Here is a 24,157-nt window from a genome sequence, read left to right on the forward strand (position 1 = left end):
CTCCCTCCCTTGTGTTCATCTGCTTCAGTTTGTAAGGGGGAGTTTTATTTGCATGGTGGTGGTAACAACACTCCATTACACATCTAGAATTCCTCCATTAATCATTTTCTTTCCCCCCCCCATGGATTTTTTTTATATTCACACAATTCCTCATGTGTTGGTGGTTGAAGACACTGATCTTGTGAAGGCTAAGGGGGGGTAATCAGTGGAGGGGTGTGCTGCTTGCCTGTCCCATGCCTGTAGGTGGTGCTGAGGGGAAGCAGAGTGCTTGTGCTCTGGGTGTGAGGGTATTTATATTGGTTGGTTTGGCTCTGCTGGCTCCTCAGGTTATCCTACCTTACGGATCGAGAAGAATGATCTGAAAAGCGTCACGCTGCTGGAAGCGAAAGCTAAAGTGAAGGACATTGCCATCTCCAGGGAGAGGATCACTCTGAAAGATGTGCTCCAAGAAGGTATTTACAGGGCTCATACACACATACAAAGCCACCTTTTTATTTTGCTTTCTAGCTCGATTTCTCTGAAATTCTTCCCAGCTGACACTTCTGATCTCTGTCACCTCTGTGGAGAAGTGGGGTGTGGGCAGGTGGGGAAAGCAGTTTCCAGAATTAATTACAAATGGGGAACAACTAACCCTGCTCAGGAAACCCTTCAGCTTCTCTGTCTTAATAGTCTGGTCTCTTTAAGCAAAGGAAAGGGTGAGATGGCTGAGGAATGAGGTGATCAGTGGCTAAGAGCTCATTTAACTAAAGTGCATGAGAGCTTCTCTTAGAAATAATAAAACAAAAAACCCCCAGTGTAATGAGATGTGGCTTAAATGACCATTGAAGGCAACGTAGACCCCATTAATACCAGGGTTCTTGGCCTTCAGCTGGTATTTGAGCTTGTCAGAACCTTCAGAAGTTAGTGATCATCAGCTTCAGCTCAGGCTTGTAGCAGAGCTGAGCCTCTGTCATGAGCCTTCAGAGGATGAGAAGCATCGAGTTTGGAAGAGTTCCTGAGTGCTGCAGATGGCACTTCAAGGTCTTTTACCAGTCCTGGGCAGAGGTTCATTATAAACATCAATTAGCTTCTATCATTTGAATGTTTGAGAAGCTTAGGGTAAAATGCAAAGCCCCAGGGGTTGAGTGTGCATGAGGGAAGAGGGATCTGTCGGGCCTTTGTGTCTGGCTGGGCTGGCTCCTGGTACTGGATGTAAGGCAGAAATGTAGTGTCTTAAAAAAAAAAAACACAACCAAAAAAGACTTTGACATATATTTATATAGGTATTTAAGTTGCACCAAGTCAGGAGGGGTTTAGTTTACTGTTAAATACTGAGTGCTGTATACTGAGGGTTGCCTTGTCTCCTTCGTTAAGCCGCTTCTTAGCCAGATCACAATGTCAAGGCTGGCAGGATGTGCTTGCAGGTAGATGATAAAAATGAGCACCAGCCCTGTTAAATGTTTACAAGCCAACAGAGCCCTGTGCTTTATGATGGAAGCTCTTCAGCCAGGCTAAGGCAATCCCTGGCAGAGAGCTCCCAGCCTCACCAGGCAGGAAGGGGTGTAACAGCTCAGCAGGCTCCACGTGAAAGCCACGCAGCAATAGAAGGAAAGAAAAGCATCACCAGCCTGAGTTGTAGGACACCTTCATTCTGTGTGTGCTGCCATGCTGTGGTTGTTCTTACTCCAGCTGTTCAGGGTAGCTCCCCTTCCTCCAGTAGCTCTGTTAGAATTTGGGGAGTGTTGGGGAGACCGAAAGCACCCCAACCAAATGCAACACCTTCCAGCTGAGGAGAAACTTTTGGATGATGTGGGTTTGGCTTGTCCCCAGACTGTTCCATGTGTACTGCTTGGCTGAAACCAGTACTTAACTCTGAACATTTAAAAAAAATAAACCCTAAAACCCAGTCTTTGTGGGAAATGGAGAATTCCAGGCTGGCCAGGCAAGAAAAGGACAGAGCAGGAGGCTTTAGCACAGACAGTGCACAAAGGTGGAACCCCCCCAGATAAACCAGTCCTCAGCACTGATGCTTAATGCTGCTGGATTCTGTTGCTGTTCTCCCCTTAAGTTGTAGTTAGCTAAAACTTTGCTGCATGCAGTTCTGCCCCCCCCCCCTTCCTACTGGAGAGGGAGTTGGGGTAAATATTGTCACTGGCTTTGACTCAGGAGAGCATTTGGGGCTCAGGGAGAGTAACTGCCATGGTCCCTAAAGTTCTGATGGGGCTGATATGTTCTTTTCTTGTTAGATATTAAATTCTCTTAATGTTATCAGTGTGTTCTAACCACATCACCCTTACTAATTGCACATTCTCTCCCCAGGCACGTTTGGGCGCATTTTCCACGGGATTTTAATAGAAGAAAAAGATCCAAGTAAAGAAAAGCAAGTTTTTGTCAAAACAGTGAAAGGTATGTTTACACACTGGAGTGGGCTCTGCGTCCAGCTGTCGTGCTGGGTGTATCCAAGCTGTCTTTAAAACCACCCCCCTCCTCCCCAAAACATGCAAATGGCTGTTGCTTACAAAGCAAAAGCATTTTGGATGCTGCCTTCAGCTGGAGAGAATAGAAATCTTATATGGAAGAAAAATGTGTGTGTTTCCCCTTGTGCCCTTGGTTACCACGCTGTTGAGTACTTCAGCTTACACTTTGGAGTAAAACCCCTGTTGTTTTCCCCCAGCATGTCATTGTTTTTCCCCCACCACCACCTTCTGCCCAGCAAACTGCTGAGAACAGCCCCTCTAATGCACCTTGAGATCTTGTAGGAACACTCAGGGCTGTACAAAAGGTGGGGGAGAGTTTCTCTGATCCTTCAACTCTGCTACTGAAGCGCAAGAATTACCCTGTAGAGCTTAATTTGTACAACTAGAGCATCTTTGTTCAGGAAATAGGTTGTGGGAGTGATTTAAATCATGATGGGTGGCCTTAAGAAATAACAAGGTGAGTATAGATGCAAACCATACTACTGATATCCTGCATACATCCTTCCTCATTGTAAGGGCTCTGTAGTAGCTCACAACAGGTTTGCTCAGCATCCTGTACAGTAGTTGTTTCACCAGCTGGTTTTGGCATTTCAGTTGGGTGTATTGTTGCCTTTGGGTTTTAATCCTTTAGAGGAGTTGGAGGGGGGGGGAAAGGGGCTTCTGCCAGAGTTTCATCTTGGTTTATTTTGTCTGGGTAGTGAGAGAGGAAGGTGCCAGTTGGTTATTGTTGAATCTCTTTGGTACCCATTTCTCCCAAGACATGTGGAGGAAAACCACATTGCTCAGAGAAAGCAAACTCTTGCTCTGGGTACGTTTCTCAGATGTATTCTTGTGATACCAATGATTAAAGAGAAAGTTTAGGTGGCAAGCCACTCTGTGAGTCAGTAATTAATGTTGGCAGTGTGAAATTAGCTTCCTTTCCTGCTTAATAAGTCCTGACATAATGAGCTTGGTAAGCCTGAGCTGTAGGGTGAGCTGGGTACCGATGAGGACGTAGTGCTTTGTGGGTGGCAGGAGGGCAACCAGCCTCTGAGGAAATCTGGCTCAGCATTGACTTGCACATCCTTGTGTGTGTTCCTGGAGCAATAGTCACTCTTGCAGTCGCAGGATACTTCCATTGTTTCTTCAGGAGCACCTCTGAGACGGTGTGTTTTCATTCCATAGTGCTTTTCACAGAGTCACAGGGGCTGGAAGGGCCCACCAGAGCCCATGGGGTCCAACCCCCTGCCAAAGCAGCTCCCTAGGACAGGGCACACAGGGAGACATCCAGATGGGTTTGGAATCTCTCCAGAGAAGGAGACTCCACACCCCCTGGGCAGCCTGTCCCAGGGCTCCCTCACCCTCACTGGGGAAAAGTTCTTCCCCATGTTGGTGTGGAACTCCCTGTGCTCCAACTTGCAGCCATTGCCCCTTGTCCTGTCCCCACAGAGCACTGAAAAGGGGCTGCCCATTTCCCCCTGCATCCCACCCTTCAGATATTGATAAACATTCATAAGGTCCCCCCTTAGTCTTCTTCTCTCCAGGCTGAACAGCACCAGCTCACTCAGCCTTTCCTCACAGGGGAGATGCTCCAGGCCCTTCATCATCTCTGTAGCCTCCTCTGGACTCTCTCTAGGAGATCCCTGGCTGTTTGATCCCAGGGATCCCAGCACTGGACACAACACTCCAGGTGGGGCCTGACCAGGGCAGAGCAGAGGGGGAGGATCCCCTCCTTAGACACTGAAAAGGGGCTGCCCATGTCCCCCTGTGTCCCACCCTTCAGCTATTGATCCCCATTGATCAGATCCCCTCTCAGGCTGCTTCTCTCCAGGCTGAACAGCCCCAGCTCACTCAGCCTTTCCTCGTAGGGGAGCTGCTCCAGGCCTTTAATCCCTTTTGTAGCCCTCCACTGGACTCTCTCCAGGAGATCCTCCTGAGAGGGCTTCTGGAAAGCAGATACCCTGCCCCATTCTGGAGGCTGTTGGTAGCTGCCATTCAGCATGACCATGGTGGGTAGAACACATCTGCAGAAGTAGCTGCAGCCTTAACAAAGGCTGGTGGTCCCCTTCTTTAAAGGCAAGGCTTCGCTGTCACTGACGTCTGGTGAGAAGGAATGATCTCAATTTAAAAACAAAACCCCACAGAAATGTTTCTTTCTAGTATTTAGGAGCTTTTCCTGGATTCTGCCCTCTGATGCTGCCCCTCCCTGCCAAACAGCTCTGTCATGCAAAAGACTTCTCCCATACCCCCCAGCCTGGGGCTCCTCTGCGTGACAAGGCCATCTAATTTGGGGTGTTGTTCACCAGCGTTCCCTCAGCCTGGGACCCCCTTTGCTGTGTTAATTGGTGGTCCTCTGCCCTGATACAGAGCCAACAAATGCTGTGAGCCCCCAAAATGTTGAGCTTGGGGTGTTGGACATCTGTAGAGCACTGTTCCAAGCACGCTCCCTTGTTACGGCACCGGGTTAAACGCCAAGGCAAGATGTGTGAGAACAGACCTTAATTTAGCTGCCTCCCATCACTGCTTATCTATTTGTTTTACCAAAACTGGCCTTCCAGTCAACTCTTTTCTCCCTTCCAGTGACTCTTGACACAATACTCATCCCGATCCCTCCAGCCCTTCCCTTTGCAGGGAAAGATTTGCTGGCTGTGGTGAACTGGAGCACAGCCTTAAGGGAGTAATGGTATTCACCTAATTATTGTCTGGAGAGGACTTCTCAGCTTTGAAAAAGGATCTATATGGACAAAGTTTCTAGCAGATTTTGCTGATGGTTGGCTGTGAAATAATACTGGCTTGGGCAGCAGAGCTGTTGCTAGGGAAATAACTATAAACATGCCCACTTCTAACAGCAGTTCATGTGCAGTGCTCATGTTAAGCAGCTTCATCCTCGTCCCCTGGCTGAGATAGCTGCCCCTGCAGCTGGGTCATGTAATAAGTTGGGAATTTGATCTCATCAGAAAGAAAAACAACCTGCAAACTTTCTCTCTCAGCCAGGCTTTTTCCTTGATCTTCCTTCTTTCTGTGACCACACACACACTGCTGTTCTGGGCAGGACCACAAAAGCAAGAAGATGGGTATGAGAACTGTTGAACTGACTTAAGTGTCTCCGGTGCTGAAGGTGAGGAAGGAGCCTGGGGGAAAGTCTTTGTCTGCACAAATAGTACAGGTGGCCCTGGAGCTGCTTTGTTTTACCCAATGGTGTACTCTGATAAAGCCCAGGGGTACCCTGAATGGTGAAAGATGATGGGCAGGGGGTGTAGGGTGTGTCAGAGCTGCTGAAAAATGCAAAGGGAGATCTTGCAGCAGGTGCTGCGAGGAAGAAGTGCCACCTTGGAAGAAGAACCATCTCTTCTCATGAGGGTCAGAGCTTGAGAAACTTAATACATTAGTGTAGATGCCACAGCTTAAATCTGGATTGTCAGTAGAAGAAACCCTTTGGAAGGAGGACACCTGGACATGGCCAATGTGAGCAATACATGTGTGCCCAAGCTAGAATTTCTTATTGGAATCATCAAATCATAATTGTTTGGGTTGGAAGGGTCCTTTAAGGTCCATCTAGTCCACCCCTCTGGCAGGAGCAGGGTCATCTTTCCCTGGATCAGGTTTCTCAAAGCCCCATCCAACCTGGCCTTGAACCCTGCCAGGGACCCAGGGGCGTCCCCAGCTTCTCTGGCACCCTGTGCCAGGGCCTCCCCCTCCCTGTAAAAAAAGAAATAAATGAAAATATCTTCCTTATGTCCAATCTAACCCCACCCTCTTTGTGTGTGTAAGTGTTGTTCCTTGTCCTGTCACTAAGAGCCATGATAAAGTGTCTCTCTGTGTTGTGCCGATAAGCCACTCCAGGGATGGGAAGGGGCTTGGAGCTCTCCCCAGAAGCAGCCTTCTCTTCCCCAGGCTGAGCCAGCCCAGCTCTCTCAGCCTGGATCCAGAGCAGAGGGGCTTCACCCCTTGGATTACTTCCATTGCCTCCTCTGGACTTGCTCCAACAGCTCCATGTCCTTGTTGTCCTGGGGACCCTCAAGCTGGACACAGCACTGCTGAGGGCTCTCCCCAGAATGGAACAGAGGGGCAGAATCCACCCCCCTCTGTCCAGACGTGCCCTCAGTTGGTGCTGCTGGCCAGAAGCCCTCCCCCTGCAGAGTGCTGCCAGGCTGCTGGTGTACAGGTGGCTTCGTGCTGCCTGGTCGATCGTAGCCAGTTTGCACTGGAGAGAGTGGTAAAGCTTACTGGGTTCAGTGATCACCTGCTAGACATGCCCAGGAAAGCACAGCAACCAGTACTCATGGGACTGGAGGAAGGTGTTTGTGAGCTGTGGGCAGCTCCTGGACATTGGCTTTTAAGAGAAGACCTCTGCTGGAGTGAGGAAGGTGCCAGAGGAGGTTTATTGTGCCCTTTGGGTAATGTTCCTGAGTACTCTTCTTCAGGAGAACCTGGGAAGAAAGGTCATGCTGGAGACCTAAGAGCATGTGTGTATCAAAACGGGTCTCTCTTTGTGTTCCTCCTTGGGTTGTTGGTGTTTTAGAGGATCCATGACCTTTCCAGATGGGCTATTCCTCATGATGTGGATGGAGGAGATTGTGCTGTTGGCTTTCTTGCTCTGTATCCTGTGGATGATGAATGTTGTGGCTGACATGCTCGTCAGACACTAGATCTGTCTGTATTTCTCACTCTGAGGGGAGCCTGTTATCAGCCTTGTTGGTTTGCCTCTTCCTGTTGCTCCCCAGAGTAGATCCTTTTCCCCAAAAGATCAGAAAGCAAAGATAGCTGGCTGTTGTGGTGGTCATGGTACCACCCCTTCCTGCTTTCCCTCCCTGGGTTCTTTACCCTTCCAGTAAGGTGCTGAGTGTTACTATAAACCACCAGAGCACTAACTGAAATGAAGAAGCTTTGATTTGTTACTGTTTTTTTCCAAGCTTAATACTTGTTCCCCTCTCCAAAGTGATGTGCTGTTAAAGGAGTCAGTAATCCCTAAAACCTGGGAGAGCCTGGACCTGCCTACCTTTGTCCTGAGAAATTCTGTCAGTGAAAGAGGCCATTCAGAGAGCATGGGAGGCTAGTTTCCAGGAATGTATTGTGTTCCCCATTTTCTCATGCTAGGCCTGACCTAACAGGTCAGACTCTCAAAGGGCAAGTTTGATCCTAATAAAGCACCATGAGTGCAGGAGAAAAACAGATCAGAGTTTGCTCCTTTAGCGTTGTTTCGCTGGTTTCTCCCCAAGCACAGAACTTGTCTGGGCTTTTTCCCAGCTGTTCACTCAATCACTGAAGTGCTTTTCACCCCATTCAGTGTTTGCTTGTTCTGTAGCTTGTAAATGGATAGGACTGAGAAGTTGGAGCCACTTCTCCTGGAATCTCCATGCTCCACCTTCTCTGTAGTCTGAAGGCAGAGTTCACCCCAGGTGCCAGAGGCTCACTCCATGGCCCTTATGAGAGGTTTTCCTTTTGCTGAGCTGCTTCAGAGAGCAGTTGTAACATGCCCCAGATAGTGACAAAGCTGCTCCCTGTGTGTTCAGGGAATACATTAATTTATCCTTGTATTTTGAATGCTGTATCATCTAACACATTAGAGTGCACCTGGCTGCCCGAGCCTTCCCCCCCGTGCTGTGCAGGGTGCCAAAGTGCAGAGCTGGAAAGGACAAATAAATGGGTATCAGTTGGCAAAAAGAGGCAGCTTTCCAGAAGCTCCAAGAACTTTTAGAGTACCAAGGTGTTAAGCCTTGGGCAAGAAGTGTCCCTTGTTCATAATTCCTGCAGATGCCTCATGTTGGCTGTCCAGGTGTCCTTTCCTGTTTGCAGTTTAACATTTTGCTGTGTATTAATTCACTTGTTATTGTCTTAAACATTTTAGCTTCCTTCCTGTTTAGTTTTCTGTGGATAATTCACCTTCCTTCATTAAATGGACATGGGTGGTGATACAGATCATGTCTCATTAGCAGTAAGAACAAGCCCTTTATCTCTTCTATACACCAGCAGTGTGCCCTGGGGGATGAGAGAGACAATGGGATCCTGGGGGGCATCAGGAGGAGTGTGGCCAGCAGGTCACAGGAGGGGATCCTCCCCCTCTGCTCTGCCCTGGTCAGGCCCCACCTGGAGTGTTGTGTCCAGTTCTGGGCTCCCTGGGATCAAACAGCCAGGGATCTCCTGGAGAGAGTCCAGAGGAGGCTACGGAGATGCTGAAGGGCCTGGAGCATCTCCCCTGTGAGGAAAGGCTGAGTGAGCTGGGGCTGCTCAGCCTGGAGAGAAGAAGACTAAGGGGGGACCTGATCAATGGGTATCAATATCTGAAGTATGGGATGCAGGGGGAATCAGGCAGCCCCTATTCAGTGTCTGTGGGGGCAGGACAAGGGGCAATGGCTGCAAGTTGGAGCCCAGGAAGTTCCACACCAACATGGGGAAGAACTTTTCCCCAGTGAGGGTGAGGGAGCCCTGGGACAGGCTGCCCAAGGGGTGTGGAGTCTCCTTCACTGGAGAGATTCCAGCCCCATCTGGACACCGACCTGTGCAGTATGAGCTGGGGAGCTGCTTTGGCAGGGGGTTGGGCCCAATGATCTCTTGAGGTCCCTTCCACCCCCTGTGATTCTGTGATTTGGGATATTGGAATCTGTGAATCAACATGTCCTGAGTAAGTCCTTTGTTAGAAAGGTGAGAGACCCAGCTGGCATTTGCTTTCTTCATTGTGTTTTTCTCTCTGTGGTGGAGTTGCTTTCCATGCTTGTAATGCTTCACTCTCTGATAAGAGGTTCCTAATCTCACCCAACTTTGGGAAGCGTTTCCCTTGGCGCCGCGTCTCCTGCCGGTGACTGAGCGATCTCTGCTTGGCTATAGATGGTGCACAGGAGGCTTCCTCCTGAATCTCTGAGATCATCTTACATCACAAGAGGAAGAAAACACATAATTTTTCACCTTTGCTTTTTAAAAAAAATCATTGTTTAATGGTGCTTTTCCTGTGAAGGAGAAAATTCTTTGCAGAACAAATGGAATTGTGTTATTCCAGGAACATATACAGCGAGCTGGAGCTGTGCTGAGCCCTGACTCACTCACTGTGTTCTGGCCAAGGTACATTTTTGGTAAAAACAACCAATTGTGCCTTTCAAGATAACTCCACTGCTTCCATCTCATTTTCTAACCACTTCAGTTTTGTTTTTTCTTTCCTTGTGTACAAGGAAGGAGTGTTTGAAAACAAACCACCCATGAAAAGCACTGGCCTGTGTGAAGATTAACTCTCCAGACTTCATGTGAGTTTCGTTCGTGCTGCTGGAGGTGATTCAAGGGCTCTGTCAGCACTCTGATCCAAAAATGTGCCTTTTAAATTCATTTATTTATTATTGATCGAAAAGGAGCTGCCCAAAGTGTGCCCATGGGTGTGAGAGATGGCATCTGGTGCTGGAATGGAAACCTTGAGAAGGACCTTGGTGTGAATTCAGCTGGGAGCGCTTGGGACTGCAGCTGCCTTCCAGGTGTCTGTAGGACACAAGGTGCTTTGAGCATGGGTTAGGACAGGACTGCAGCACAAGGCTCTGCTGTAGAGAGGAAACCCCTGGGATGGTAAATGCAGGATGGTAAAATGAGTGTGGCTTAACTGCTGCTTGCTGACCTGTCCCTGCTTTCATTCTGGTGATGAAAGAAGAAACCTTACGACCAAAAACACCCCACAAACCACAAGAGAAGAGCTAAATTCAAAGAATCATGGAATTACAAGGTTGGAAAAGACCTTTAAACTCATTAAGTCCAACTGTTCCTGTCCTGTGCTAAACCATATCCCTAAGTACCTGATCTACCCATTTTTTTAAACACACCCAGGGCTGGGGACTCAGCCCCCTCCCTGGGCAGCCTGTGCCAGGCCCTGACAACTCTGTCAGGGATAATTTTCCGTCCCATCTGAGCTGACCCTGCCCTGGGGCAGCTTGAGCCCATTGCCCCTTGTCCCATCTCCTGTCCCCTGGCTGGAGAGACCATCGCCCACCTCTCTGCACCCTCCTGGCAGGGCAGTGGAGGTGGTGATAAGGTCTCCCCTCAGCTCTGCTCCAGGCTGAACACCCCCAGCTCCCTCAGCTGCTCCTCATGGGATTTGCCCTCCAGCCCCTTCCCCAGCCTGGTTCCCCTTCCCTGGACTCACTCCAGAACCTCAATGTCCTTCTTATGATGAGGAGCCCAGAACTGGACCCAGCACTTGAGGTGCAGCCTCACCAGTGCCCAGTGCAGGGGCACAATCCCCTCCCCAGACCTGCTGGCCACGCTGGGGATGACACAAGCCAGGATGCCATTGGCTTTCCTGGCCGCCTGGGCACACTGCTGGCTCATGGTCAGTCACAGTCACCCAGCATCCCCAGGGCCTTCTCTGCCTGACAGCTCTCCAGCCAGTCTCCCCCAGCCTGTACCGCTGCAGGGGGTTGTTCTGTCCCATGTGCAGCTCTGCACTTGGCCATGTTAAACTTCATCCCATTGGTCTCAGCAAATTCTTCAGTGTCTTCATAAAGGCAGAGACTTGAATATAAAGAATTAGGGAAAAGTAGCAAATTTCTGAATATCAGTGTAAAAATGTGTTGTATTTGTCATTCAATCCTGGGACATTCTACTGAGGCACCTAAAATATTTACCTAAAATACACTTAAATACTGGGTGGCAGCTCTGAGGTAGATGTCCAAAGTACCTCTTAATTAAGATTTGCTGTTCCATATTCTTCTGCTAGGAGAAAGAAATCATCTACAGCTTCCCTTCCATACTGTTGAAATCCCAATTAAGGAACCTTTTCCTTGTTGCTGTTTGCTGCTGCTCCTTGGATCCTAGCATTGTTATGTGGGGAAATGGCACTGCACCCTACTCAAACCTCTCTCTGCCCTTTTCTGTGGTGTAAAACCATGTTGGTAATGTAGGAAAGCCCGAGCAGCGCTCCATGTCTTAACAGCATCATGTTGAGTCGCTTCCAGAGACAGGTTAAAATTAGGCCTGAGTTTGACAACACGAGCTGTCTTGCTTTGGAAAATGGGCTGTGTGGTTGCAGTGTGGAAGCATGTTGATATATAAATAGCCTTGGTAGTAAGACTGGAGGTGAATTCCTGCTCTGGAGATGTTTTTATAAGACTTAAGCATAATGTCCTTACGTTGCCATTGTATGTGTGTGGAAGATTTGAATCCCATCGGAGGCAGGGCTGCCTTCTGAAGCAGACAGGTGTTGATGGGTGGAGGTATAGCTGTTACCTGAGTGCCTCTGTCCCTGTCCAGACCCATGAATGCAGTCGAGCTTAGGCTGAGCAAGGTGCTTTCCTTGGCCTCTGTGTTAGACAGAAAGTCATCGGATGCGCTACCAGCGTCCACGGTAACTCCTCACTGCCTTAAATAACTTTGTGCTCCCCTTGCACTGATGGAAAGCAGATCAGTGCCACTACTTGCATTCCTTGAGCAGTCTCTCCTTCTAGTGATAGAAAGTTCTGACAGTGTCTGCTAGCACCGTTAAAGGCTCGTGTACACAGATGTGAACTCACAGTCTGAGTGCTGAATTTCTTCCAAAAAGCCAGAGACCCCTGCAGAAGGGTTGAAGTGGTATTCAGGCACATGTTCTCTTTGAACTGGGGTGGAATTCTGCCTTGGGCAGTAATTAAGAAGGATGTGTTGGTATTCAGGGTATTTCTTACCATTTAGGACAGTTCTAGTACTACACTCTCAGTTCCTGTGTGCTCTGAATCCATGGCCAGTGTGCCTGCCCATGTGCTTTCACCCTTCAATAACTTGAGCTCCTGGACTTTGTCACACTGTATTTGTCAAAGCCCGTGAGTGTGTAAGATAATACAGGTCACACACGCGCTGGACGTGTAGGAACTGGGTTGTATGAGCGCTGTGACGCTGGGAACTACCAGCAGAAGGAAGTTCCTCCGGGAATGAGGCATTACAAACAGTCCAAAGGTGAGAAAAGCTCCAGGTAAAACAACTGCTGAAGTCATAACCTTGGGAAAGGTGTTTATCGGAAGCTTAGACTACTGGCTGTAGTATTGGCAGAGCTGCTCCTGACAGACCTGAAAGAAATGGCTGTGTGCTACTACCAGTAGTAGGCTGTGAAGTCTTTAACTTCTAATGCTGTGCTCTGCTGAGGTTCTAGGAGGTCTGACTTAAGATGTTAGTCTTGACAGCCAGCCAGCTAACCAGGTAACCCACTCCAGTACCCAGGTAACTGCTGCTTTTCATCTCTAGTAAGTCATTGACGGTGTGGAGTGACCCTCTTCTGCTTGCTGCTGCCTCCCAAACGCAGATCCCTGCCGTTGTGGGGAGCAGCTTCCCCCAGTGGTAATGGGGGGAAGATTTTTCTGCTGTGAGTGTCGCGATGACTCGCCTGGCTGATGAGGGATGGTCAACAAAGCCACAGAGTGGAGTCTGCAGGCGGCCTTGGAGAAGCTGGTACAACTTAAACTGGGGCTTTCTCTGCCTGTGAACCAGGAATGGCCTCGGCACACAGGCTGCTTGCCAGAACTGTGTGGAGAGATTAGGCTCCTACATAAAAACAGTGGTGCTGAGGGCCCTGTTGTGCCTGGCTGCATACAAATGACGTCATATCATGAGATAAACTTGCAGCTGTATCAGAGCTTCCTAAAATCCTAGCTTGTTCTTGCTCGGTGCCTTAGGGTGGGCTCTTGCAGCCAGGGGCTTGGCACAGAAAGGGTAAATCCAGTGCTTTAGGAGCTTCTTCCAAGTTTGGGAATGCATTTCCACCTCTCTCAGCCTTGGTTTTACGCCTCTTCTGAAAGCTGAACATTTAGAATTACCGCTGGATATCGATGAAATCTTTCTCTTAGCTCAGGTGTGCTGAAGGCTTGGCTGTGCAGGTACTCAGCTGGTGGTACATGATCACTTCATGGAAACTGGAGATGCTCTTTCAGGTCGCAGAAGCACTGAGGTGGCAACATCTCACCGTCAGGAAGTTGCAGCTAAGGGTTGCTGAGCACTGGCATATTCTCAGTCACAGACAGTGTTAACATCTCAGAGGGAAGAGGCAATTTTCTTTCCTTATTTTTTGTAGGGCTTTGAAGAACTTGTGGAACAAGCCCTCGTTGCCCTGCTCTGGAGTGTTTAACTTAAAGTCCAGGCTCTTTCCTGGTGCACAGATTTAATGTATGGGAGACTACAGCCTCCCCAGTTGTAGCTTGAAGCTGTTCTGATTTAGGAGGTTTCTGGCATCCCGGGAGGCTTTGCCCCTGTTCCCTTTAGCTGTGTGCGTGGCTGCAGTCATAGCAAATTGCTTCACAGATCCAGTACAAAAAAAAAACCCCAAACCAACAACCTGAGCTGCAAAAGCCCGTGGGCATGGCTGGGTGTGTGACAAGATCCTTCCTCAGGTCTCATTTCGTGTGGCTACACAAACAGCTGTGTGAAGAAAGTGCCCATGTATGTGTGTGCTTACGTGTAATGCTCAGAGGCCCATATAGGGTTTCAATATGGGATGACTCTTTGGTCCAGGCAGGAACAGGAAACCTATGGGATTCACCTTGGTATGTCCTTCTAGAAACATCTCCCCGAGCTGGAATTGCTTTGTCATGGCTGTCGCAGGCGCTGCTCCAACACCTCGTGTTTTTCCTATCAAAGCCGAAATTGCTGGGGGGTGTCTGGCTCATTTTCAGGGGGTCTCAGTGCAGGATGGCTTCTCCGTGCTAACATGTCTTATTACCAAATCCCCTTTGTCATAAACTGTGAAGACCGGTCTGTTGGATGCTCAAAGAGCCTTTATAATCAGCTGAACGTGGCCCTGAGTTTGTTTAAATGTACTTTTTGTTGTTATAACTGAAGAAAATGGCCATAAAAGGAAGTCTGATTGCAGTGGGGACTGTTGCAGTAGCATTATTTGGGTAATTTTTTACCCTCTTTTGAGTAGGATCGCTCGAAGTGGTGATTTGTATTCGGGTTTGAATTCTATCTAGCACGAAACCACAATAATGAAGTTGTTTGGTGCTTTTTCAATTGGCAAAGGCCTAACCCCGAGGAGGATTAGTTTTGTGCTGCTATTGTTTCTTCTGAGCGCCTGGAGTCTGTTGGGGTTGTGTAAGGCTTTTTCAATACAGAAAACAAGGAAATAATATTGATAAGAAAACACAATATGGATGCTGGGGCTGTTTCATGAGATAACATTTCCATTTCCATATATACTTGAGTGGGAGTCCATCATCCTTTGGGGTGCTTGGCCGCTATAGCAGGGCGTCTTGGGGCTGAAAGGAAACAATGAAACCTAACTGTGGCCTGCTGAAGAACAGTGATGGGAAGGAGGGAAGGCCTTGATTGGGAAGGAGGGAAGGCCTTGATTGGGAAGGAGGGAAGGCCTTGATTGGGAAGGAGGGAAGGCCTTGATTGGGAAGGAGGGAAGGCCTTGATTGGGAAGGGGGAAGGCCTTGATTGGGAAGGAGGGAAGGCCTCGATGAGAAGGGCGAAGGCCTCAATGGAAAAGCCTCATCCCTTACTGCAGTAACGTGAAGAGATGAATGTGTCCTAACCTGATTAACGTTATTTAGATTGTTTTTTTTAAAGCCTGTCTTAAATAACCTCTGATTTAGAGCTTCAGATTGTTGTGTGGTGGCTTTTAGAATTGAAAGCAAACCAGTTAAGCAAGCGCAGGGCTAAAGAGCCAGTAAGCGAGATAATCAGTGTCAACTCACACCTGGTAATCTCCTTCCTCCCTTCCTCATACGCTGTGATCGTTGAGTTCTAGGAATTACTGCATTTAAACCTGGAGTTGTGGCCTAGGAGCCTTCTGGCAGCTCCTCTGACTTCTTACAATATGCTTTTACATCTGTTTTTAATGCTTCTTGCCCTTTAGTAGTAGGAAGACTGAGTGTTAGTACTGGTTATAACTTCAGTTCAGTGTAGGATCTCAGGTTTGCTTGTAAACAAGTCTGGCCCCATGGATTGGCACTCAGGTGTGTTGGCTGTGGTGAGTTACTGCTGTGCAGTAGGTAGGACCTTCTCTTTCTTGTGCTTCTATACGCTGGAGGCCAAGCTAGAGGCTGCAGGCCGTTACTTAATGTCTTCTCTGCGGCAAGAACCTGGTCGTGCCCCATAGGTACCTGGTACCAGATGCAAGGAAACGTGCTGTTTTGATGCACCTAATGTCTGGGCTTCTCTGGAGAGCTGTGGTTTGGCTCTTGGTGGTCCTCATCCTTCCGGCCTGGACAGGCAGTGGTGCTCCTTAGGGGTTTCCAACCGTGCTCAGGGTTCAGTGCCTCTTCCTGGGACCTCTGTCTGCATTTATAAGCTCCATTTCCTGATCTCCTCCTTTTTTAGTGCCTCTGCACCTCTTTGGAAGTTACACCTCTGTTTTAATCTCTCAGTGCAGGGGTGGTACAGCAGCCTTTGAAGTCATTTCCCTTGGGCTAGCATTCCTTCCTCTGGCTCAGGGGAACTTTCTCAACCTGGCCAATGTTTTGTTTTGTGGCTCACCGGCTCTTGACTTGCGAGATCACTCTTTTGATGAACCCTTCTTGGGCAGGAACTATGGTGTGCCTGAAGCTGTCTCTGCTTCCAGCAGATCTGGAAAGCTTGCATGCCAACTTGTGTATTAGCTAGAGCCTGTGGAATTCACTTTGGCTTTGCTGTGAGGGGGTAGCTGCGCTTCCCCCTGGGCTTGGTGCTGCTTGTCCCTCCCTTGTGCTTGTCTCCACTGACCATGCTGACCGCTCATATCTCAAAGGCACGTTTTCTCTTGCAAGGGTAAAAGTTCAGTTAGGAAAGGGTGTCAGACCAGGAGGACGAGGAGGAGAAGACCTTGAAGTAGGAAAGAGAGCAGAGTACTTTCTTCCAGGGCAGTAAAATGTTGATTTAACTCATCTGTAATATGTAAATTCATCATAATATAGAAAACTAATTTGCCTTTGCTGGGCTCCTTCCCGTGCCAGCTTGCTGCCCAGACACACCAGTACTAGTTCTAGCATGAAGGAAGGACAGAAAGTGCACCCAGGAATGAGGAGGGTGGGATGGACAGAGCTCACTGCCATCACCTGAAGCTTCCCTGTTGCTTCTTGCATGGGGCAGTTGTGGGGTGGAACCCAAACTAAAAGATATGTGGGGAAAGGGGGACAGGCAGCACTTCTGCCTCTGCCCAGCGGGTGTTGATGGCTGCGTGTTACTGGAGTTTGCACTGATCCTTGGATCTTAGCTGGCAGCAGTGGCTTCTCTTTTGTTTTATTTGTTTGGGTTTTTTCTCTGAAAGGTGGGAAGGGAACAGCAAATATTGCCAAGGCTACCAGGAGTCAAGTGCTTCAAGTAGGGAGCAAGGAAATAAGTAAATGTAGCAATAAAACAGTCTCCATCGATATGGGAAGGAGCTGCAGAAGCCTGTACTGGTGAGCCAGGGGTGAGCCAGCATCTTCCAAGCCCTCCCTTGCTTTTGGGAACCGAATGGCACGCTCCCCCCTCTTCCAGCAGCACCAGCCCCGTGTGCAGGATGTGACCTGCGCTGCCCAGAAGCTGTCAGGAAGTGGCAGGAGGACAGGCTGTCACCACCTGGAGCGGGGGTTGTTTCCTTTCTCAGCTTCACCCCGTTTGTTTAGGCAGAAATCCTGTCCTCACAACTTGGCTGGCTCACTCGGGGCTTTTAAACTCCATTTTTAAATGGCAAACAAGTCCTGCTTGTGCCCAAGTGACCTCAATTGCCTTGTCAATCTGGACCAAATTAATTAATAGGTTGGTTTGCTTCCAAAGTTCTATCTGTGGTTTGTTTTCATTTTTGACTTAGATCAAGCCTCGGAGGTACAGGTGACGATGATGCTGACCGAAAGCTGTAAACTCAGAGGACTTCATCACAGGTAAGCCAAGCAGTGTCTAGAGAGCAAAACTCTCTCTGTGCCAGCTGAAAATACTTGTGCTTCAAGCTTCCTTGGGAGAGGGGAACTCATTTTCACAATTCACCTGCATCTTGTATGTTTGAAGTCGGGTTTTTTTAAGCCATTAAGAGCTGGAACTGGTTTTGCATCGCTTCAGACTGCAGGATTTTAGCTGTGCTCCTTATTGCTTACAAACTTTTTTATTTTCCTAGCTGCACAGTCAGTAAAACTGAACAGCAGCATGCAGGGAAATGAGGAATCCCTTTGGTTTTCCAGACCTTGCAGTGAAACACAGGGTGACAGTCCTTCCATGTGGCCTTATTGCAGGAAATGGGGCCGCAGGCACGTGCTGGGTTGTGCTCGTTCTTGCCCAGCCTGGTTGTTAAAGGGGTTGGGCTCTTAGTAATGCTGAGGCTTCGTGTATCCACGCCAGCTGATTGTCAGTTCAGCTGATTTACTCACCTGGCTTGTTGTATTTATGATTCCCTACGTGGTGTAGTAAAGCCCTGTGACTGAGACCCCTCGTGGAGACAAGGAAATGCTTTTCAGGACTCGTGCACGTTGTTGTCCTGGCGTGACGTGGTAATGTTTATTTTGTAAGGATTAATGGTGTGGGGTTGTGGGGTGATGGCTTTATTGATGCCCCAAACAGCTTGAGCTGGTGGCAGGTTTGCAGCTTGGATTAAAGGCTGAAATTGGCCCTAAGTCTTCATTCCTGGCAAGGATGTGGTAAGAAGAAACCTACGCTCATCATCAAATTCCTACACTAATAATTGATTTAGGGTTTTTTTAGGAAGCAAAAAATAGCAGAAGTGGAATTCTTAGTTCTAGCTACAGCGTGTTTAAAAGTTGCTTTTCTAAGAGTTCTTGTAGTGAAGACCTTGCCTAAGATACAGGATCCTATTGGGAGGAGCAGCTCCTTGGGGAAACATACCTAAAATGAAATACCTCACATCGTTCCAATCAGCTCTTCCCCTCCCTCTCACAAAGCAAACTATTAAAAAAAAAAAGAGTCCAAAAAGCACTTTTTTCCTGCACAGTGGCTGTAAAGCTGGGGCCTGGATAACTTTGAGATTGAAGGCAGAGCTATGTGGGTACGTAGTGAGGGGGTTATCTGAGGAGTAAACTATCTCTGGTAAAACAGATATGACTGTGTTTAGGATGCAATTTAATGTTTAGTTGGTTCAAAAGTAAAAGAAAACCTTCTCTCCTGCCATTTTGAGGTGGCTCAGACAGGATGCTGTGATTTATTTGAAGCCACTCTGCAGTGGAGCTGTATGTTTTGTAGACATTAGTTACGTTGAGAACGATGTGTTTCCAAGCTGAGCGTGTGTCGCTGCTCAATGTAGAGGATAACTGGTGTTCATAGACCTTTTTCAGCCCTTTTGAACCAAGGGAGAACATCTGGAAGGGTTGTTCTCACTGGAAAAGTACTCAAAAAAAAAAATAGTGTATGTATTTATATATGCACACATATGTGTGTGTATATATACATATAGGTCTTGGCCAGGAAGGCCAATGCCATCCTGGCTTGTATCAAAACCAGTGTGGCCAGCAGGTCTGGGGAGGGGATGGTGCCCCTGTACTGGGCACTGGTGAGGCCGCACCTCGAGTGCTGGGTCCAGTTCTGGGCTCCTCAACATCAGAAGGACATTGAGGTCCTGGAGCGAGTCCAGGGAAGGGGAACCAGGCTGGGGAAGGGGCTGGAGGGCAAATCCCATGAGGAGCAGCTGAGGGAGCTGGGGGTGTTCAGCCTGGAGAAGAGGAGGCTGAGGGGAGACCTTCTCCCCACCTCCCCTGCCCTGCCAGGAGGGTGCAGAGAGGTGGGCGATGGTCTCTGCAGCCAGGGGACAGGAGATGGGACAAGGGGCAATGGGCTCAAGCTGGGCCAGGGCAGGGTCAGCTCAGCTGGGAGGGAAAAGTTCTTCCCTGTCAGAGTTGTCAGGGCCTGGAACAGGCTGCCCAGGGAGGGGGCTGAGTCACCCCCTGGGTGTGTTTAACAGAGGGGAGATGAGGTGCTCAGGGATCTGGTTTAGCTTAGGATGGGAATGGTTGGATTTGATGATCTAAAGGTCTTTTCCAACCTGGTGATTCTGTGATTTTATTTGTTTTAATGGCCAGGGCTTCAACTGTTTGGGGACCTTGTGCTCTGCAGTCTGTAGTGCAAGATCAAGGCTTTTCTTACATGTTTGAATTACTTCTGCTTAACGCATTTAGGGGTTGAGAAGGTTTTTATCATGGCATTTCAGCTTTATAAAATTAGGAATTTGTCTCCTTGCCTACCAGGAACCTGCTACCTATCACTCATGTCTGTATAGAAGAGGGAGAGAAGCCGATGGTGCTGCTGCCATACATGAACTGGGGGAACCTTAAGCTGTTCTTGCGACAGTGCAAGCTGGTGGAGGCCAACAATCCTCAGGTAGGCTCAGCAATCTCTGGCTTCTTGCCCATTAAACTCAGCTTTGGTTTGTCACCTGTGTTATGTGCCTTACAAGAAATGGGTCTCAGGATTCACCTGCTTGGTTGGGTCAGTGAAATAGTTGGCACGTGGATTGCCAAGTGTTTGTCTTGATTCATACAAGGAAAATGTTCTCAGCTGGTTACGTTCAGAGCCTGTGAAGCTGAGTTAAACTCTTACTAGGGCAGTAGCTGGGACATCTTAAAAAATAATTAGAAATAGAGAAAATGCTGTATGGTTGTGTGTTTAAGTGAGACTACACAGGGGGAAAATGGTGTATGGAGAAGTTTCACATTTATTGAGTATTTTTCTGGTATAATGAAGAGTTTATGCCTTTACTGCAGTTTTTCATTGTTCTATACTGAGCACAAAGCACTTGTGTGAAACTTTTAAGGTGCTGCTGTATATCTGCTATTAAGGAAATGACTGGATTGATTTAACTTCTGACGCTAAAGGAAGTGATCTCGGATTGTTTTCGCGCTGCTGTGGGTGCCCTGCAGCATTCAGACTGTACAGCTTCAGGGGAACTTGTTGTGCATGTGTCACAGAATCACAGCCTGGGCTGGGCTGGGAGGCACCCCAAGGGTCACAGAGCTCCAACCCCCTGCCACAGGCAGGGCCACCAACCTCCAGGCCTGGAGCTACACAAGGTTGCCCAGGGCCCCAGCCAACCTGGCCTTGAACAGCCCCAGGGATGGGGCACCCACCCCCTCTCTGGGCAGCCCCTTCCAGCCCCTCACCACTCTCTCTGTAAAAAACTTCCCCCTAATATCTAATCTAAACCTTCCTTCCTTCCATCCCTCATGTCCTGCCAGTGTCATGAGAGGCGAGAGAGAAAATACTGCTGGTGAAAATACATTTAGCTTCTCTTTAGGAATCTGAAGAAGTGCTTAGTGATGCAAAACCATCCTTCTTGTTAGGAGCAGGCTAACAAAACTTAGCCTAAATGAAGCCCAGACTGAAACGTTACTTCCAGAGGTCAGCATTTGTCCCTGTCACCCCCTGGATTTTAAACTAGCACAGGCACCTTCCTCTGGTAATTGATAAGTTGTGATAAGCCCCTGGGATCTCTCAGCTTTGCTTTGACTGGGTTTGCTGCTCAGTCTGAGTGTTAGTGCACTAATATCCCTTCCCAATGATTTAAGGAGAAATGGTGTTTATGATCTGTGTTCTCTCCCTTCATGGCTAGGTGTGACCAGACCTGTTGTGGCTCTGCCCCAGCCAAGAGCCGGGCACCACGCAGCCACTCACTCTTTAAGGGGGAGTGGGGGTGGGAATTGAGGGAGGGGGAAAGGGAGGGAGAACCAGAGAAACCACACCCTTGTGGGTTGGGATAAGGAGAGTTTACTGGGATAGCAGAAAAATACATATAATAATAACAGGACTTCATAGCAAAATATGAGACTGGTGACACACGATGTGGTTTCTCACTGAACCACACAGCTCCAGCCATGCAGCTCAGAGCCATCCCAACACCAGCCTGTCCCCAAAACTCTGTGTCCTGGAGCTGCCTGCTCCTCCACCAACCAGCCCCCTTTAAGCATAAAGGGATAAGCATAAAGGACCATGACATAATTGGCATGGAATACCCCCCTCTGTCCAGTTTGGGTCACCTTCCCTGGCTGTGTCCCCTCCCAGATCCCTGGGTGCCCCCCACCTTCTTTCTCATTAGTAGGGAAATACGAACAACTGAAAAGTCCCTGACTTGGCAACAACTGAAAGCATCAGGGTGCTATCAGCACTGCTCTCATCCCAACTCCCAAACACAACATTCCACTGGCTGCTGGAAAGGAATTAACTATCCTGGCCAAAACCAGGACACCACCTCAGCTATCGAACAATGGGACGTTACCCACTGAAGCCAGAGCTCTCCTGCAGATACCTAGTCAACTCTTTGAGTTCTCTGAAATAGTACCTGGCTGTTGTTGTGAAGAACAACTTGTTAATGAAGAAGCTGATTTCCTACTGTTTTAATCTGTCACATAGTTTATTTGAACCCCGATCTTGTACCTTCAGTGTGTCCACCTCCATGGTGCAGTGTGTGGAACACCACAGAAGCGGAGAGGAGTGAACCTGGGGGATAAATGTGTGCAAGGGTTTCATTTATACAGGACTGTGAAGCTGTGAAAGGTGAAGCAGCAGCCTTTGATACTTGTTTCCAACAACAGATAGCAGCAAGAGCTTTGCTGTTTGTGCTCTGTTGCCTGAAAATTACTTGGTTTCATGAGAAACAAAGTGAAAAAAGCTGGATGAGAAGGATAAACTGGACTGGTTCTGCCTGTGTTCACCACTAAGCCATGGACCAGTCAGGCAGGTGCCAATTGGAAATGTTTGTCTCTAAAAAAAAATAATTAAAATTTAGAATAAAGTAAGTTTTAGATGGGGGGTAGTGTCTGTAGTAAGGTACTAGAGAGCTAAAGGAAAGGGGAGGGTAGGATATTGCCAACCCAGCAGGCACTGGGTTTGTGGGTTTGTGGTGACTGTACTGAATTAATTGTTCTTCTGTCCTCTTGCAGGCAATTTCCCAGCAGGATCTTGTACATATGGCCATTCAGATTGCCTGTGGAATGAGTTACTTGGCCAGACGGGAGGTCATTCACAAAGACCTGGCTGCTAGAAACTGCGTGTAAGTGCTGAGTGGGGGACAGTCCTCGTGCTGGCAGTGCCAGGGCACTGGCTAGGGCTAGGAAGGGTTTTCTTCAATTTATCTGATCTCTGCTTGAAAAAAACACCTAGCAGCAGTATATTTTCCACCAAAATTTTGGGTCAGTATTCTTGTTTTCCTCTACAGGAGGTGAAGCAGGAAGTGTGGCTTTCAACAGAGCAGAATGTCCTCATCCTGAGTCCTTCAGCTAGGTTTTGTCTGTCCTTATTTGATTTCAAAAGCCTGAAGAATATTTAAACTTCCCTTAAACTTTGGTAACAACTTGACTGTCTTTAGCTGTTCACTGATGGATAGATTTTTCTGCAGATGGCTTTGATTGCTGATAGATTTCCTGGTTCACAGACTCACAAGGCTAGAAAAGACCTTTAAGATCATCAAGTCCAACTGTTCCTGTCCTGTGCTGACCCATATCTCTGAGCACCTCATCTACCTGCCTGTTAAACACACCCAGGGGTGGGGACTCAGCCCCCTCCCTGGGCAGCCTGTGCCAGGCCCTGACAACTCTGCCAGGGAAGAACTTCTCCCTCACATCTGAGCTGACCCTGCCCTGGGGCAGCTTGAGCCCCTTGGCCCTTGTCCCATCTCCTGTCCCCTGGCTGAAGACACCATCGCTCACCTCTCTGCACCCTCCTGGCAGGGCAGGGGAGGTGGGGAGAAGGTCTCCCCTCAGCCTCCTCTTCTCCAGGCTGAACACCCCCAGCTCCCTCAGCTGCTCCTCAGAGGATTTGTCCTCCAGCCCCTTCCCCAGCCTGGTTGCCCTTCTCTGCACTCGCTGCAGGACCTCAATGTCCTTCTGATGGTGAGGAGCCCAGAACTGGACCCAGCACTCGAGGTGCAGCCTCACCCGTGGCCAGTACAGGGGCAGGATAACCTCCACAGACCTGCTGGCCACACTATTTCTGAATGATGGATAGTTAGGAATATGCTCTGTCAAGGCAGGAATGGCCAGGTCAGGTTTGAGATCATCTTCTGACTGGAATGTGCTCTCAGTGTGTTCCAGGTGTTTGGTGGCTTCTGTGTAGCCGAACGCTCAGACCAGTATCATTGAATGAGTTGGTGGTCTGAGTGTTTCCCAACTGCTCATTCTCCACCTACTTTTGTTCCCAATAAGGGGAAATACAGAAAGTGTTAAACCTGGTGCCTGAAAATACCCAGTGGGGCAGTTAGTCATCTTGTGTCTGCAAGTAACATCATAATTCCAGAGGTACTTCTTGGAGTTCATGTTTCTAGTCCTGAATTCAAGCCCGTGATTTGGTGAGACACTTCTCCTTTCTGCCTTCCCCCCTCCCAAAGGATGAGCACTGGTTGAGTGATGAACTAGCAGGGAAAGGGAAGGTGAAAGAACAGAGCTCAGGTTATACCCCAGAGCTGTCTGTAAATTACCGGTCAGTGAAGTAAGCTCTAATGAGGTGACTGACCTGCTGCTGAATATAAAGTCTAACCTGAAATTGGCTATTAAAGGTGATTTTGACATTTGATGAGCTTTGCTTTATCATAAAGAATTTAATTTAGGGACTGGTACATCCTCACTGGATTGCTTGAGATGGATGCACCTCTTGCAGCCTTCAGCTGCTTTTAACTTGGGAAGAAAATAAAATCTCTCAGGGTCTGGTCATTTGCTCAGTTTTTGTATGAAAATATGATTGATAAACTGAAGAGTTGCTGCATTGGGTGTAATCTGGGAGGCTTTTTGCCTGCAGAGTTTTCTCTGGCCCTGTCCTCTGCTGCTGCAGGGGTGTAGAGAGTGGAGCATGTTCCTGAATCTTCGGTGTGCCTTCTGGCCTGTGCTCTGCCTTGGGGCCGT

The 24,157-nt window shown here is 48.5% G+C and overlaps 1 protein-coding gene across 1 annotated transcript in view; it reads left to right on the forward strand.

Annotated features, from left to right (window-relative positions):
* RYK (receptor like tyrosine kinase) overlaps positions 1–24,157 on the forward strand; it is a gene marked incomplete at its 5' end in the record, with an annotated part of 67,529 nt that overhangs the window by 36,667 nt on the left and 6,705 nt on the right. Inside the window, 5 exons of the mRNA XM_084267734.1 lie at positions 327–452; positions 2,299–2,385; positions 17,143–17,212; positions 19,517–19,649; positions 22,205–22,314. Of these exons, the coding sequence (XP_084123860.1) occupies positions 327–452; positions 2,299–2,385; positions 17,143–17,212; positions 19,517–19,649; positions 22,205–22,314 (526 nt within the window). The remainder of the gene's footprint in view (positions 1–326; positions 453–2,298; positions 2,386–17,142; positions 17,213–19,516; positions 19,650–22,204; positions 22,315–24,157) is intronic.

The sequence above is a fragment of the Gallinula chloropus genome (genome assembly GCF_964237585.1).
Source record: "Gallinula chloropus genome assembly, chromosome: 8".
Classification (NCBI taxonomy): Eukaryota; Metazoa; Chordata; class Aves; order Gruiformes; family Rallidae; genus Gallinula; species Gallinula chloropus.